At 45.7% G+C, this 14,954-nt stretch overlaps 2 protein-coding genes across 2 annotated transcripts; both read left to right on the top strand.

Annotated features, from left to right (window-relative positions):
- Positions 1-3,976: 3,976 nt before the first annotated feature.
- On the top strand, positions 3,977-9,340 carry LOC123128379 (uncharacterized). Its single transcript, XM_044548363.1, has 5 exons — positions 3,977-4,129; positions 4,423-5,528; positions 7,287-7,403; positions 7,506-7,867; positions 8,881-9,340. Exons 1-5 carry the CDS (start codon positions 3,994-3,996, stop codon positions 9,092-9,094), a joined length of 1,935 nt encoding a protein of 644 aa, XP_044404298.1. The 5' UTR covers positions 3,977-3,993; the 3' UTR covers positions 9,095-9,340.
- A 612-nt stretch (positions 9,341-9,952) lies between these two features.
- On the top strand, positions 9,953-12,670 carry LOC123128378 (sphinganine C4-monooxygenase 1). The gene is made up of 2 exons (XM_044548361.1): positions 9,953-10,666; positions 11,628-12,670. The coding sequence occupies exons 1-2, from the start codon at positions 10,436-10,438 to the stop codon at positions 12,186-12,188; spliced, it is 792 nt and encodes a 263-aa protein (XP_044404296.1). The 5' UTR covers positions 9,953-10,435; the 3' UTR covers positions 12,189-12,670.
- Positions 12,671-14,954: the final 2,284 nt, after the last annotated feature.

The raw sequence follows: 14,954 nt of genomic DNA, 5'->3' as shown, positions 1-14,954 counted from the left end.
GAGAAAATTGTAAGGGTTGCCTTGCATACGTGTGTTGCCTTGATTTTGCAAAATTGTCCATCTCACATTAAATTCCCATATAGAAGGAGTAGATGAAGTTTACATTGGAAAAACATACGATCACACTAATAATAAGCGATCAAATGAGTATCTCAGTCATTAAACTTTGGCCCTACGAAATGTTGTTGACATTGCTATATTTATAAGCTTTACGCTACTAGATATAGGCACCATGACATTTGTAATCAAACCGTTTATTCTAAACAAAGATCATAAAGAAGAAGCCGTACATAAGACCACCAACAAACGGCCAAAACTCAAGAGCAATGAAGGCGCGGCAGGTAAAGGCAACTTGTTCCACCGATAACCGTCCAATCTAAACCGTTATCCTCCACAAAGCTCGGAAAAAGGGAAGTTGTACGTGCGCACTACCGACACACATTTAGGACTCATGAGAAGGAACAACACTACACATAAAGACATCATGTTTCACAGATAATTGTTTTCATTAAACCATTTACCGTCATTGAAACTCACAGAAGTGAAGTCGTACGTGCGCACCACTAACAAACGTCAAGAACAGTGCATCGCTATGTTTAAGCTGTGGGAGCCAGGATTTGTAGTCTTTTCCATACAAATCCATTTGATTGTTGAATATGTACTGCATAAAAGGTTGCTAAATTGCAACAGTATAAGGATCCACGGGTCCTGGCTCCTTGCCACAAGAAAGAGTGCTAGAACGAGTGTGTGCCCTTTTTTCAGAAAGTGGGCATGTTTACCCAATCGGGCATAAAATAGACCAGGAAAAAATACTGCTTATATTTCCTCCATGGCGTTTGATCTAGACAGTCGAGTCGGCCGTAGGGTCGAAAAGTGTTGAACCGACAAAGGATTTGGGGTCCGCAGTCCACACCGGATGTGCATCGACTCCCCTTCCTGGCTCCCCACACCTATAAACTCCGTATGGCAGAAATTATAAGGTACTACATTCTGAACACCAACTCGCCGTTTTTTAAATTATTTTTCTAACCAGCCGACCATTTTTTGTGACACCAAACATTTTATGTGACACTACGAACCGTCTCAGAAAATGGACATTGTAGTGACACCCAAATGCGTCGCCAAAAATCAGGCCAGAACGTCGCCAAAGTTGGCTAGGGCACTGCCCAAGAGGAAAATACCTCGTGACGGTGGACCATCACAGAAAATAATTTTAGGTGACGGTTCATGTTTCGTCACCAGAGTTTTTGTCACTGAATAGAGCAATTTTTGTAGTGAACAAAGTCTACAAGAATAAAGTTGAGCAGTAGACAAGGGGCGATGATGGTGGCGCACCTTCACTCGTTTCAGTGCTTCTGGTCGTCGCTAGGTGGCCTACGAATCTGAATATAATTTTTACTATTTCTGATGTTTGTTCTACTACCATGATTGAAGAAGAATAGATAAGGAGTTTTTATAAAAAACCTAGTTGCCTTGTTTACTATTTTTTTATTACAGTCGTGAAAAGGATCAGGCCCAACTAGCTTATCTGCTACCTAGTTTCCCCTACTTACTGCATCTATATTAGATACTTCCCTGAAATAAAAATAGAAACTTAAACTTGCATGTTGATTGTAATAAAATTGCTATGCTTGCACAAATGAATTGTCATAAAAGTAATGGTATCTTTTTGGACTTAGGTAATCATGAAGTTGAGGAAAACTTGATTGGAAAATTTCCATGCAAATTGTAACCAAATTTGCCATGATCATTAAATAAAAAGATTCGCAATGTTGATAATAATAAAATTTCCATGATCACACTAATGAATTTGCCATAAAAATGCTAATGTTACTTTGCGGACTGAGATTATCGTGCTGCCACCCGCCGCTCCTGCTGCCGTCCACCAATGTGTCACCGCTGATGCCGCCGCCGCTCGCCGAGCTGCCATGCCACCCCTCCTCGATGGCCACCTCGTGTCCGCGTCGCCACCTGCGGCCATGCTGCCTCGCGTAGGCGACCACCAAACCGCCTCGCGCCGTCCCTCGCTGGTGGTTGTCACGCGTGCCATTCTATGCGAAAGAAACAAAGAGAAGATGAGGGAAGCGGCGACAAGCAGCACCAGTAGATTCCATAGCGCGACAGAGATGGCGATGGTGACCAGACGCAATGGACTCCTATATCAACTGGTGAATTGAATGATCGAGCAATCGTAGCCTAGGTCGAGCTCGATGGTGAGCACCTGCAGAAACCCACATCAAGCGTGAGGTAATGAGGTCAACCATGACAACAAGTAGTCATGGAAGAGTCCGCTGCTAACGGCACACAAGGGAGCGATAATGACCAACACAAGCAGACTCGAGAATGCGACGGAGATGAAGGTGGCAATTAGACGCATCACACTCCTACCATAACCGGGGATGGAGGGGTCCATTGTCCCTAGACATGGTCGAGCTCGATGGTGAGCAGTCGCCAAAATCGAGATCACACGCAGGGCGGCAAGATCAACCGCATCGGTCGGCAGTCGCCACGGAGACCATCACACAGGGAGGGAAGGAAGAAGCTATCCAGGAGACATGTGGGGATTTGAACGAGCATGGCAGCTCCTCTTGGAAATGGCCTCTCCCAACGAGAGGATAACCATGATGAATTTGCAATTTCCCCTTCTTCCTGACTATTCTATGCCAACTAGCAGACTACAGACCGCGTGACTTCACACCCCGATCTGACGGTAGCGACCGCATCGCGCTAGTTTGCCTCAATGTGATCGTCAAATGGTTAGCTTTCACGGAGGTTGGCGGCATAGATGCTCGTCGGTTAGTGGATTACATGGGAGCTGAAGAGTCAATACATCTATGCCAGCTGGCGTACTACAGACCGCATGATCTTCGCGCCCTGATCTGACGGCAGCGACTGTGTTGCGCTAGTTTGCCTCAGTGCGACCGTCAGATGGTTAGCTTTCACGAAGATTGGCGGCATACGTGCTTGTTGGTTAACAGATTACATGGGAGCTGGAGAGTTAATACATTAATTGAAAGGTTTTGGAGAAGATCATAAGGGTTGCCTTGCATGTGTGTGCTGCCTTGATTTTGCAAAATTGTTCATCTCACCTTAAATTTCCATATAGAAGGAGTAGATGGAGTTTGCATTGAAAAAACATACGACCACGCTAATACTAAGTGACAAAGAGTATACGACGCATGTTCAAATGAGTATCTCTGTTATTACACTTTGACCCTACGAAATGTTGTTGACGTTGCTATATTTATAAGCTTTGTTTACTCTACTAGATATAGGTATAATCAAACCATTTATTCTAAACAAAGATCGCAAAGAAGAAGCTGTACGTATGATCACCCACAAACGGCCAGAACTCAAGAGCAATGGAGGCGCGACAAGCAAAGGCTTCCACCGGTAACCATCCAAGCTAAATCGTTATCCTCGACAAAGCTCGAAAAAAGAAAAGCCGTACGTGCGCACTACCGACACACATTTAAACTCATGAGCAGTAACGACACTACGCATAAAAACAACATGTTCCATATATAACCGTTTTCATTAAACCGTTCATCCTCTTTAAAACTCACAAAAGAGGAGCCGTACGTGCGCACCACTAACAGACGTCAAGAACAGTGCGTCGCCATGTTTAAGCTGTGGGAGCCGCCCCATGATTCACAGTCTTTTCCTTGTAACTCCATTTGATTGTTGAATATACTGTATAAAGTTTGTTAAATTGTAATAGTATAGGGATCCACAGGTCCTGGCTCCTTGCCACAAGAGAACGAGACGTGCTAGAACGAGTGTGTGTCCTTTTTTTGACAAAAGTATACACGAGTGTGTGTCCTTTTTTCAGAAAGTGGGCATGTTTACCCAATCGGACATAAAATTGACCACGAAAAATACTGCCCATATTTCCTCCACGGCGTTCGATCCAGACAGCCGAGCCGTCCGTAGGGTCGAAAAGCGAACCGGCAAACAAAGGATCCGGGGTCCGCAGTCCGCAGTCCGCACCGGATGATGTCCATCGACCGACTCCCCTCCCTGTCTCCCCACACCTATAAACCCCCACCCCTGACGCGGAGCGGAGGCCACATCAGGCTCGCCCGCCGTGACACCCCCCTGACAGTCATCCCCTTTCTCGCTACCGAAGGTACGCGCACACGCTCCCTCCTCACCTCCGTCATCCGGACCTGGATTGATTTCAGTTACCACTTCCTCAATTCTCCCCGCATCGTAGCCGGTCGCGTGCCCTACCCATCGACGAGATCGAGCCGAGCGATTGCCCGTGCTCAGTTCGATCTTCGCGAGTAGATTCAGCGCGGCTCAGTTCGATCTTCGCGAGTAGATTCAGCGCAGTTCAGTTCGATTTTTTCACGAGTAGATTCAGCAAAGTTTTTCTTAATTTTCGTGGCAATTTTTCCCTGATCTGGCCGCTCCAATCAGCCATGGTGAAGGAGGCGCCCGCCACTCCGGGCGCCAAGGGCAAGGGCAAGGGCGCCGCGTCGACCTCCGCCTCCGCGCCGACGCCGCCGTCCAAGGTCACCCCCGGATCGGTCAGGCGCAAGAGGGCGTGTAAGAAGAAGAAGGCCGATCCGGAGAAGCTGAAGGCGGCCGCCGCCGCTGCAGTCGCGGCCTCCGCCGACGCGCCTGCTTCGGGGCCCACGCCGGTGGTTCCCGCCCCGGCCGACGTCGGCACTTCGGCCGCCCTTGTGGTCGCCGAGAACGGCGGCGCTGACGGGAAGATGGTCGCCAAGACCAACGGCGATGGGGATAAGTCCGTCGCCAAGGACAACGGTGGTGGCAGTAAGTCCGTCGCCGAGAACAAGGGTGATGGCAGTAAGTCCGTCCCTGAGAACAAGGGTGATGGCAGTAAGTCCATCGCCGAGAACAAGGGTGATGGCAGCAAGTCCGTCGCCGGGAACAAGGGTGATGGCAGCAAGTCCGTCGCCGGGAACAAGGGTGATGGCAGCAAGTCCGTCGCCGAGAACAAGGGTGATGGCAGCAAGTCCGTCGCCGAGAACAAGGGTGATGGCAGCAAGTCCGTCGCCGAGAACAAGGGTGATGGCAGCAAGTCCGTCGCCGAGAACAAGGGTGATGGCAGCAAGTCCGTCGCCGAGAACAAGGGTGATGGCATTAAGATGGGCACTGGGAACAGCAGTGCTGACAGGAAGATGGGCACTGGGAACAGCAGTGCTGACAGGAAGAGGGGTAGGAAGGATAAGATGAGGGGGAGGGAGAAGGGGGAAGGACAGGGGAGGGTGAACCCGAAGGTTGAGGAGAAGGAGAAGAAGGACGGCGCAGCGGGGGAGGAGAGGGGCAGTGCTGGGTTTATCTTCATGTGCAACGGAAAGACGAAGCCGGAGTGCTTCCAGAACAGCGTGTTTGGCTTGCCCAAGGGGAAGATAGATGTGGTGGAGAAGATCCGACCAGGGGCGAAGCTGTTCCTGTATGACTTTGACCTGAAGCTTCTCTATGGGGTGTACAAGGCAACAGCAAGAGGAGGGATGGATCTTGTGCGGCGTGCGTTCAACGGGAAATTCCCTGCTCAGGTAATTCTTGGTCATTGTTTGCGTGCTTATGGCGCGTTATTATGGTAGTAGAAGTATCCGTTTACTATTAACTAGTATTATTATACAGCCTGTCCTGAAGATATTATGGGAAATTCCCTGCTCAGGTAATTCTTGGTCATTGTCTGCGTGCTTATGGCCCATTATTATGGTAGTAGAAGTATCCTGTTTACTATTAACTAGTATTATTATACAACCTGTCCTGAAGATATTATGTGCTATATCGTATGGTTAGGGTATGTAGAAAGCCGCACAAGTTAATACCGCAGACAATGGCCTGATAATTTTTTTACTGATCCTTTGAAAGGCTCATTAGTGATGTGTTGAAATTCATGTTGATTCCGATGGCATGCAAACTCAAAGTTTGGATATGCGTGTATGCTTATTGAAGAGAAAAGCGACATGTTTTTCTTGTCTCACTTGGCAACTTTTTACGTCATTAAACTTAAAATAGTTATTTAAGCTAAATTTATTTTCTTACAAGGCTTTTGCTTCAATTTTTTCATAACGAATCAGAACGGTTACTAGTGAGTACTAATTCTTATTTTAGTTTCCTTAATCATTAAATGTCCATGGCGGTCTAGCATTGATCATGTGGGAGTTGTCGTTTGTTGCGTCGGTAAGTCTTTGCTAGAGTGGCAGAGGGTGCAAAGGTCGTGGTATATTGGAGCACGTCCTAGCATACATGATGTTACGTGGCAAAGGGTGAGGTGGAAGTCTTCTCGAAATGATGGTAGATAGGACACCTCCGATCAAGTTAGGAAACACACATGATCTTTTTATGAGAGAATGCCACATGTCCTGAACTATCTTTAATTAGTAGAGGCAAAGTAAACCATTTGTTCCCTTCAAAATGTTTTGATTTCTGTTAAGAAGGTATATGTTTGCACTTTGCACAGTAACCGAATTAATGGTGATCTCAGGCTAAGTAGAAAGAAATAGCTGTTCGTCTTTGAGTTTCCGGCCTAATCTTTTTTGGTAATTAGTTCAATAGTTTTGTCTGGCCATCGGAAGAAAAATCGGCGGATGACCTTACACGGTTACGCCCATGTTTGTAATGATATACCTAGCAAAACATATTAATGATGAGTACTGGTAGATGGCAAGGATTAATTGTGTGGAGGGAGCGAGTAAAATGGTATTGGAACATGCGTATGCAAACACTACTGATCATCTATAACGGATCCCTTGCGAAAGCAATATTATGCACAGATCTCTATAATAGAGCTATGGGTGTGTTTGGTTTGAGCCGAACATCACCAAAATTTTGCTAGCCAAAATATTGGCTAAGGTTTTGGTTGCCCATGTTTTGGCCAATTTTGGCAAAAAAAATCAATTAGAGTTGACTAGAGCACTTGGGCATTCCAAAAAATTTGGCAACCATCCAATCAAGAGCCAAAATTTTGGGTATGACCAAAAAGGTTAGTATGGTTGGTATTGGTCACCATCCAAAGTTCCAAACACAGCTTATGTTTGCTGTGGAATTCTAATTTCTCTTTATATCCCATGTTGATTAATTTGCATTATTACATTTTGTGTTTGCCAAAATCTGTGGTGATCTTGTTCTTTTAATATCTTTTATCCATTTAGTGTGGGATGTTTTAGCCTTGGAAAGCTAACATGGAGCTTCTTTTAGCATTGTTTTCATATTTCATGAAGATGAATGATGGGTCAAAGGAGATGATGCTAAGGACATTTTATTATTTTAACTAATTCGTGCAATTCGTGCACTTGATGCAGGTCAAATTCAGGATTGATAAAGATTGTCTTCCGCTTCCTGAGAGTAGTTTCAAGCATGCCATTAAGGAGAACTACAATTCAAAGGGAAAATTCACCCAAGAGCTCAATTCGAGACAAGTAAGCCATGACAATTATTCTAAATTGTGCAATTTGAAATGTATCCAAAACTAAAATAACATTTTGCATGTTCATGATGTAATTTATGGTTCTATTTTGTAGGTCCGTAAGCTACTGGCACTATACAAGCCAATTAACATACAACAGCCATCTTCCCAACATGTTCAAGAAGTTCCTCGGACAAACCGTGTTGAAAGGCGCATGCCTCACTATGTTGAAGAAAGGCGACAGCCATATGATTATGAAGAAAGGAGGCTGCCACGATATCGTGAAGAAATGCAACACCCACAATTTGCTGAAGAAAGGAGATTAGCCTATGATTATGAAGAAAGAAGGCCATCACTCCATGTTGAAGAAATTCGACGCCCACAGTTTGTTGAAGAAGCTCAGCCACCTACATACTATGTTGCTCCTGCTCCTCATGGTTCATACCATCCACATCAAGCTAATATCATTTATGAAAGGTGAGTTGTCATTATCTTATATGTTCATATACTGTAATTTGTGTGCTAATTTCATTTATTATAACAGACAATATTTTTAATCAATATATTTTCAAGCATGGCTGTCAATTTAATAGTACAACTTTTTGGCTGCTTCCTAATTGAATTATGAGCAGTGAACATAGCTTTTCACCATATTTTCGTCCATTTTATGGAAGTATGTTTGATAAGTTGTGTCCGTTGATGTTTAATTGTGAAATTATTAGAAGGTCGTAATTCTTTTGTAATCCTTTAGTGGGGCACTTTGTTACTCTGAATGCAGAATTTCCTTCCCACAAACTATTTGTTCAATGGGCTGTTTCTGTGGATTCTTTAGTTTGGTGCTGAGTCTTAAGATAGCTAACCAATTCACCTGTTTCTAAAAAATATACGATAATAGCTGTAGACTATTATGATTCATATAGGAGTGCTGATTACCCTAGTAAAAGCTGTTTTATGAGAATCTGGGATTTCATTTCAGAAGAAAAGAACTGTTGAATCTAGGAGACCTGTTCATTCTTTCCAAAAGTTTGTCTGACTCATCAAAGAAAGGATTAATGCACTGGAGGCCCCTACAGTTTAGGCACCTTACTGGCACTTCATTACATGCTCATGGCCCTCAATTTTCTCTTTTTTAGAAATAAGAATTTTACCCTCATGTCAGAACCTTTCCGTCATGATTCTAGAATTTGCATATTTGTTTGGCAATTAATTATGAACAGACTAAAACATTTAGGAACAAAAAGCAAAATTGGCATGTATTAATATTTGAACATGTAGTTGAGGGTGTTTTTGACATCTGTGGAAATAACACGGAGCATGCTTCAAGGTTTATAGCACGCTGTCTTGATGAACCGCGGTCTTCGACAAGTGTAAAGCGTGCATTACAACAACACAAAAAGATGTTTTGATTTAATTGTTATCTAATCATACATACACATATGCTCGGATGCTTGATGACTTCTGATCTTGTTGAACTTGAATTCTGCTCCCAGGGCTCCAGCTGACGCCGCCAACAGGGTGGATCCATTCCTTCCAAGAGACTACAGGGTGCCGCCACAGGAGGTCGCCGCACCCCCAAGCTACGCTGATGAGATCTACCGTGGTGCTTACCCAGCTGCTTACCCGGCAAACCTCCAGGGGCCTGCTGCTTCAAGGGTGCCAGTGTCCTCCCTCTACTCCTTCGCCGGCGCACCGGCGTACAGATGAACGCTGCAGCGCCTGCTCTGAAACCGGTCCTGACCAGCATGATTCGCTGGTTGGTGGTGTAGCTAGCGTCGTCTTCTGATACATACTGTAGTCGTTTGTTGGATCCCTGACTTGGATGTCGTTTGCCACAAGTGTGGTACTGGAACGTGTCGTTTGCCACAAGTGTGGTACCTGGAACGTGTCGTTTGCCACAAGTGTGGTGCTGGAACGTGTCGTTGGCTGTTAAACAAGTGACTTTCCTGACAAGTGCTGCCGTGGTCTTGCAAGTGTGGTCTGTTTTGTTTGTTATATGATATGAATGTCGGTAGCTGGTAGTGCGTAGAAATTCGGTTGATCCATCTTCGAAATCTGCAGTTTAGATATAGTGATCTAAAACGTCTTACATTAGTTTACAGCGGTGGTACTATTTTAGCTGATTTTTAAGCGTAATCTGATCACATGCCTCCGTAAGAAAGTGGTTCCTGGTCAAGTCCGGCAGGAAGGAAGGAGCCTTCAAGTTCCGTCGCAATCTTCTGGCGGCCGGCTAACAGTTTGTCTAATTCATATCTAGATGCTTTTTAAGGATGTCACATTTAAGCTCTCACAAGTATATAATGCATCAACAAGAAACAAAAAAAATTAGACCACAAACAAAGTGAAAATCAGCTTAGATGTGACATAGACTATGTCACGTCTAGATGTGTCCTATACAAACCCGCCGGCTAAAGCCAGCCTTGGGTCAAACGAGCAACGCCGCGAAAAGGAATGGACTCGGGCTAGGAGGCTACCGCTCTACTGCGCAGGAAGGAAAATCTATCTACTGTCGTGGTCTTCACGATATTTGACACGAAGATCCACAGAAACTTCCCGTGACGGGGTACGCCACAACATCGCCACCGTTGGCGCCGTGGATCCACACGGTGGCGTACACGTACACGTACGTGCTCGCTAGCTCGCGCGGGCCGTTTGATAACCTCCGGCCCCTCTGCGGGGATGCGGCCAGCGCCGTTCCCCTCGTCTCCTCCCCCCTCCCTCCCTGTCGTCGCACGGACCGACGGCGACGGCCGGGCCCCGCCCGCCGGGCCACCGCCCACCGCGCCTATATTCCAGCCTCCACCCGCCTCCCCCAGCGCAGCCGCCAGCCTCCGCTGAAAAGTCCTCCAACCCCAGAGCCCCCCCTCTCCCTGCCCGTCGGAGAGATCCGGGCCGCCTGCCCCCAATCCCGCCGCCCCCCGCCCCCGAATCCGCGCGCCGTCCACGGGCGTCGGGCGGAAGAAGCCTCGCGCCCGCGCGCGCGCATTTCCTCCGTCGCCTCGTCTCGCCTCGCCGGGGATTCGGGAGGGGGCGAGGGAGGGAGGCGGGATGCCGATTGGGGTGTCGGACGAGCTGCTCGGCACCTTCGTGCCGATCGCCGTCTACTGGCTCTACTCGGGGCTCTACGTCGCGCTGGACGGCGTGGAGCGCCTCGACGCCTACCGCCTGCACCCCAGGGGCGAGGAGGCCGCCCGGAACGTCGTCTCCAGGGGTGCCGTCGTCAGGGGCGTCCTCGTCCAGCAGGCCTTCCAGGTTGTCGTCGCGCTCACGCTCTTCGCGGTAATCCTCCTCCTCGCCCTTTCCTGTCTATATCCCTTCTGGTCTGCAGATAGGCCACCTGAATACGTAGCTTTGGCCTTTGCTGTAGTGGCAACAATGATTTTAAGGCCTTTGCTGTATTGGCAACCATGATTTTGAGCTGCAAAGTGCCTTTTCTCTTTACCTCTCCATAAATGGCACTAGTAGATACTAGATAGAGAGACGCTTGATAAGCTATCTATCCTGATTTGGAGCTGAAGTGACTGGCTTAGGACGACCTTGTCTTGGATTGTTTTGGCATGTAACTACCGCATTCCACATAGAGCAAACTTTTGGGACCTGACTATCTGTGATGAAATGAAATATTAAGTAAAGGAAATCAGCATGCCATGCTTATAACTGCAGTTTGGTTGCTGGAGAGTTGCTCAGCCTTACGTTTTTGCGTTTATACTTGCTATGCTATGTTTTTAAAGCGTCCCTAAGGCGACGCCTAGGCGTCGAAGCGCTCCCCCTCTGCTTTGGAAAATCGACCGCTTTGGGCGCCTAGGCGTCCAAAGCGCCCGCCTAGGCGTCGCCTAGGCGCCAAAGCGCCCCCCCTCCCTAAGGCGGTAAGGCGTCGCCTTAAAAATATAGTTGCTATGGAAGATAAGAAGCTGACCATTGCTAACAAAGAAATCTGACCCTCTGAATTATAGTAGTGAGGAGCTGATTCTAGTATTGCTGCTGAGAAGCAGTTATATATTTGTACAATAGCATACAACATGTTACAAACCTCAAAATTGATGCAACACAAGCTACACTTTATGTTGACTGGAAGTATAACAACATAGCTTCTCATGGGGAAAATTTGATATGCAGGAATGCCCAATTTAACGAGCAGTTTTTTGAAGTAATACCAGGCCTTAACAATTCTTATGGAGCTTACCTGATAGCTTCATTTATACACAAGTTTCTAACATGGTTAAATTTCCATGAACTGCAGGTTATCGGCGATGAGAGTGGTATTGCACCGAAGCAGCCTTCTGCTGTGGTGATAGTGCTGCAATTTATCATCGCCATGTTTGTCATGGACACATGGCAGTACTTCATGCACAGATACATGCACATCAACAAGTTTCTGTATAAGCACATCCATTCCAAGCACCACACTCTTGTAGTCCCTTATTCCTTTGGGGCTCTTTACAACCACCCTCTCGAGGGCCTTATTCTGGACACTATCGGCGGTGCTCTCTCCTTCCTCCTCTCTGGTATGACACCACGAACATCCATATTCTTTTTCTCTTTTGCGACCATCAAGACGGTGGATGACCACTGCGGGCTGTGGCTTCCCGGTAACATCCTCCATGCGTTGTTCAACAACAACACTGCTTACCATGATATCCACCACCAGCTCTATGGCAATAAATACAACTTTTCGCAACCTTTCTTCGTCCTTTGGGATAAGATTTTGGGGACATACATGCCCTACTCTCTCGAGAACCGGAAAGGGGGTGGGTTCGAGTCCCGGCCAGTTAAGTCAGTAGAGCAGACCAAGGCTGATTAATACGTGCATATTATCTGATTCTCGTTCTGCTTAGATCCGATACACACTGTCCTATCACGCCGCCTGATTCTCTAACTATGAAAATGCTGTAGAAGTCTTATGTCCTGGTTCATATAGTGAGGGTTTTTCGTGTTTTCTGACACTTCTTTCTTTTGATTTGGTTTGGGAGTCCCATCTTGTATCAAGGTAAGGTATAGCGGGTAAAATCTTGTATTGTACGAAAGAATACTCGGCATCCACTTGGATTTGTCTCCTCTGGATCGGTCTGTACTTCCATCCACATGGTGATGTTAACAAAGAAGGATGATATTAACACTACACGCAGTATGCAGCATCGTGTTGTCCTGCTCATTTCGTTGTCTTCTTTTTCATTCGTGTGTTGTGTTGGATGAATGTTGGACATATAAGCCTTCTTTCTGCTGTGTATAATAACCTGCGGAGATGATCCACCAGTGAGCTTTATTGAACTATAGTTTTGTTTCTGGAGATGATCCACCGGTGAGCTGTGCTGAAATATAGTTTTGTTTCTGGAGGTGATCCACCAGTGAGCTGTGCTGAAATACAGTAGTTTTGTTTCTGCTGATCATCATCATCTTTTTTTTTTTACCACAGAAACATCTGTAAAGCGTGCGGGGATGCCCTTGCAGCTCTGTGTTTCAGTTATGTAGTTCTGCTGTCAGGCACTCGGGCTATGTTGTGGCGTCGCCGGTCCAGGACTAAGCTGAATTTTGTTTGTTCGTTGCAACAGAAGCTTATCTGTAAATAGCTGAACTAACTACTGCTTACAGGACATCACAGTTTCACAATCTAATTACTACGCATACTTCTTGCCATGAAGTGGCAGGTTTACTAGAAGATTAATCTATGGCAGCTGAAACGTGTGTGCTCTATGACTACGATCATCTGAGCCAAAACCTCAACCCAAATATGCCTAGAACATGAACCAGAAAGTCAAGCAAATGCTCTGAAATTCTGAAACCTTGGTTAACGCCAGTGTGAGAAGTTCATAAAAGCTTTTTTTCAATGAGGCAAAGATTTGTCTGATCAATGGGAGTAGTAGATTATAATTTACAAAGCTAGCGCACCGCGGAGTGACCTGACCACTGACAAGATCTTGGCACAAATAACAACACAACCGGATCATCGACACCGATAACAACACAACCGGATCATCCCCTCGCCAAAAAAAAACACAACCGGATCATCGACGCCAACTTGGAAGCGTCATCGACATCAAACATATAAATTGTCACATAGGTTAGAAACCTTGCGCGTCGCCTGCACAAGAGAAGACTCCCTCTCTCAGTCTTTCCTATTCAAGCTAGACATTCGCAAGGCCTTTGACTCCGTCAAATAGGAGTATTTGCTTGACCTCCGTAGCTTTTCGATGCAAATTTGAAGAATGAATTGTGGCTCTTCTATGTTCCTTATCTTCGAGGTTCCTCTTGAATGGGTTAGCTAGTACTCCCATCAAGCATGGCCAGGGACTATGGCAAGGGGACCCTACCTTTGCCCTCCTTTTTGTCATAGCTATTGACTCATTGAAGCAAATCCTCGACGTGGCGACAAGAACTAGTAGAAAAAGGACCTAATGTGAGGCACATTAGTCCCGGTTTGATTTTGGCCCGGTACTAATGTCACCATTAGTGCCGGTTCGAACGGCTATGCATTAATGCCGATTCATGTTGAACCTTTAGTACCGGTTCGTGCCACGAACCGGTGCTAAAGGGGTGGTGGCAGGCTGGCGTCAGGCCGGGGCCCCATGATCACCTTTAGTACCGGTTCGTGACACGAACCGGTACTAAAGGGCTAACCTTTAGTACCGGTTTGTGCCATGAACCGGGACTAAAGGGCTCTGACCTATAGTCCCGGTTGAAGACACAAACCGGGACTATAGGGCAATTTTCAAACTCTACCACCCCTCCCCCCCCCCCCCCCCCCCCCCGTGTATCGCCATTTTAGTTTTGAAAAAATCAAAAGAAAATGATAAGAACTTCAGAAAATAAAATCTTTCGAGAGGTAGTTATATTACTACACCTACTAGTTATGAAAATTTGAAAACTTAAATTTGGACATGTTTTGCAAAAAGTGTAGGGAAAATGTAAAACGGCTATAACTTTTGCATACGATGTCGAAAAAAAAATAATATATCAAAAAATTCAGCACGAAAATCCGCATCCGATTTTGACCGCCTACGGCTTGTTGGCAATTTTTTAGAATCCTCAAATTCCAAAAGGAAAAAAATATATGCTCAAATTTCAGTTTTTTTAATTTTGGTCAAACTATGGTCAAACTACTTATTCAAGAAGTATTAATGTTACTACATAATTATTCAAGAATATTAGTGTTACTAAATAATTATTTCAATTTTCTGAATTTTGGTCAAATCTGGTCAAACTTATTCAAGAAATATTAGTGTTACTAAATAATTACTGTTTTTTAGAATAATAGTTTCAAACTCAAATGGTGAAACGAGTGACCTAATGCTCAAGCTAAATTGCTGAGGGTTAATAGGATTGACAGCTTACATTTGTCAGGAAAACAACAAGTGCAGACTTGGAAAGTAGGGGGAATAGAACTCCGAAGTTAAGCGTGCTCAGGCTGGGGGAGTGAGAGGATGGGTGACCGACCGAAAAGTTAGACGATTTGGAATGAGTGATCCACACTTGAGCAGTTAAGAGGGGTGATTAGACACTAAATCATCAAATAATTCAATTCAGAAAATTGAAAATCGAAAAAAAAACGAAAAAATTCCAAAATTTTCAA

Source organism: Triticum aestivum, chromosome 6A, assembly GCF_018294505.1.
Source record: "Triticum aestivum cultivar Chinese Spring chromosome 6A, IWGSC CS RefSeq v2.1, whole genome shotgun sequence".
Lineage (NCBI taxonomy): Eukaryota > Viridiplantae > Streptophyta > Magnoliopsida > Poales > Poaceae > Triticum > Triticum aestivum.
This window is presented reverse-complemented; position numbering and strand designations above follow the sequence as displayed.

Coding starts and splice junctions, on each gene's coding strand:
- LOC123128379 (XM_044548363.1), top strand. CDS start 3,994: ATGATGTCCATCGACCGACTCCCCTCCCTGTCTCCCCACACCTATAAA. Junction 4,130..4,422: donor CCCCTTTCTCGCTACCGAAG/GTACGCGCACAC, acceptor CGCTCCAATCAG/CCATGGTGAAGGAGGCGCCC. Junction 7,404..7,505: donor AAGAGCTCAATTCGAGACAA/GTAAGCCATGAC, acceptor TCTATTTTGTAG/GTCCGTAAGCTACTGGCACT.
- LOC123128378 (XM_044548361.1), top strand. CDS start 10,436: ATGCCGATTGGGGTGTCGGACGAGCTGCTCGGCACCTTCGTGCCGATC. Junction 10,667..11,627: donor TCGCGCTCACGCTCTTCGCG/GTAATCCTCCTC, acceptor CATGAACTGCAG/GTTATCGGCGATGAGAGTGG.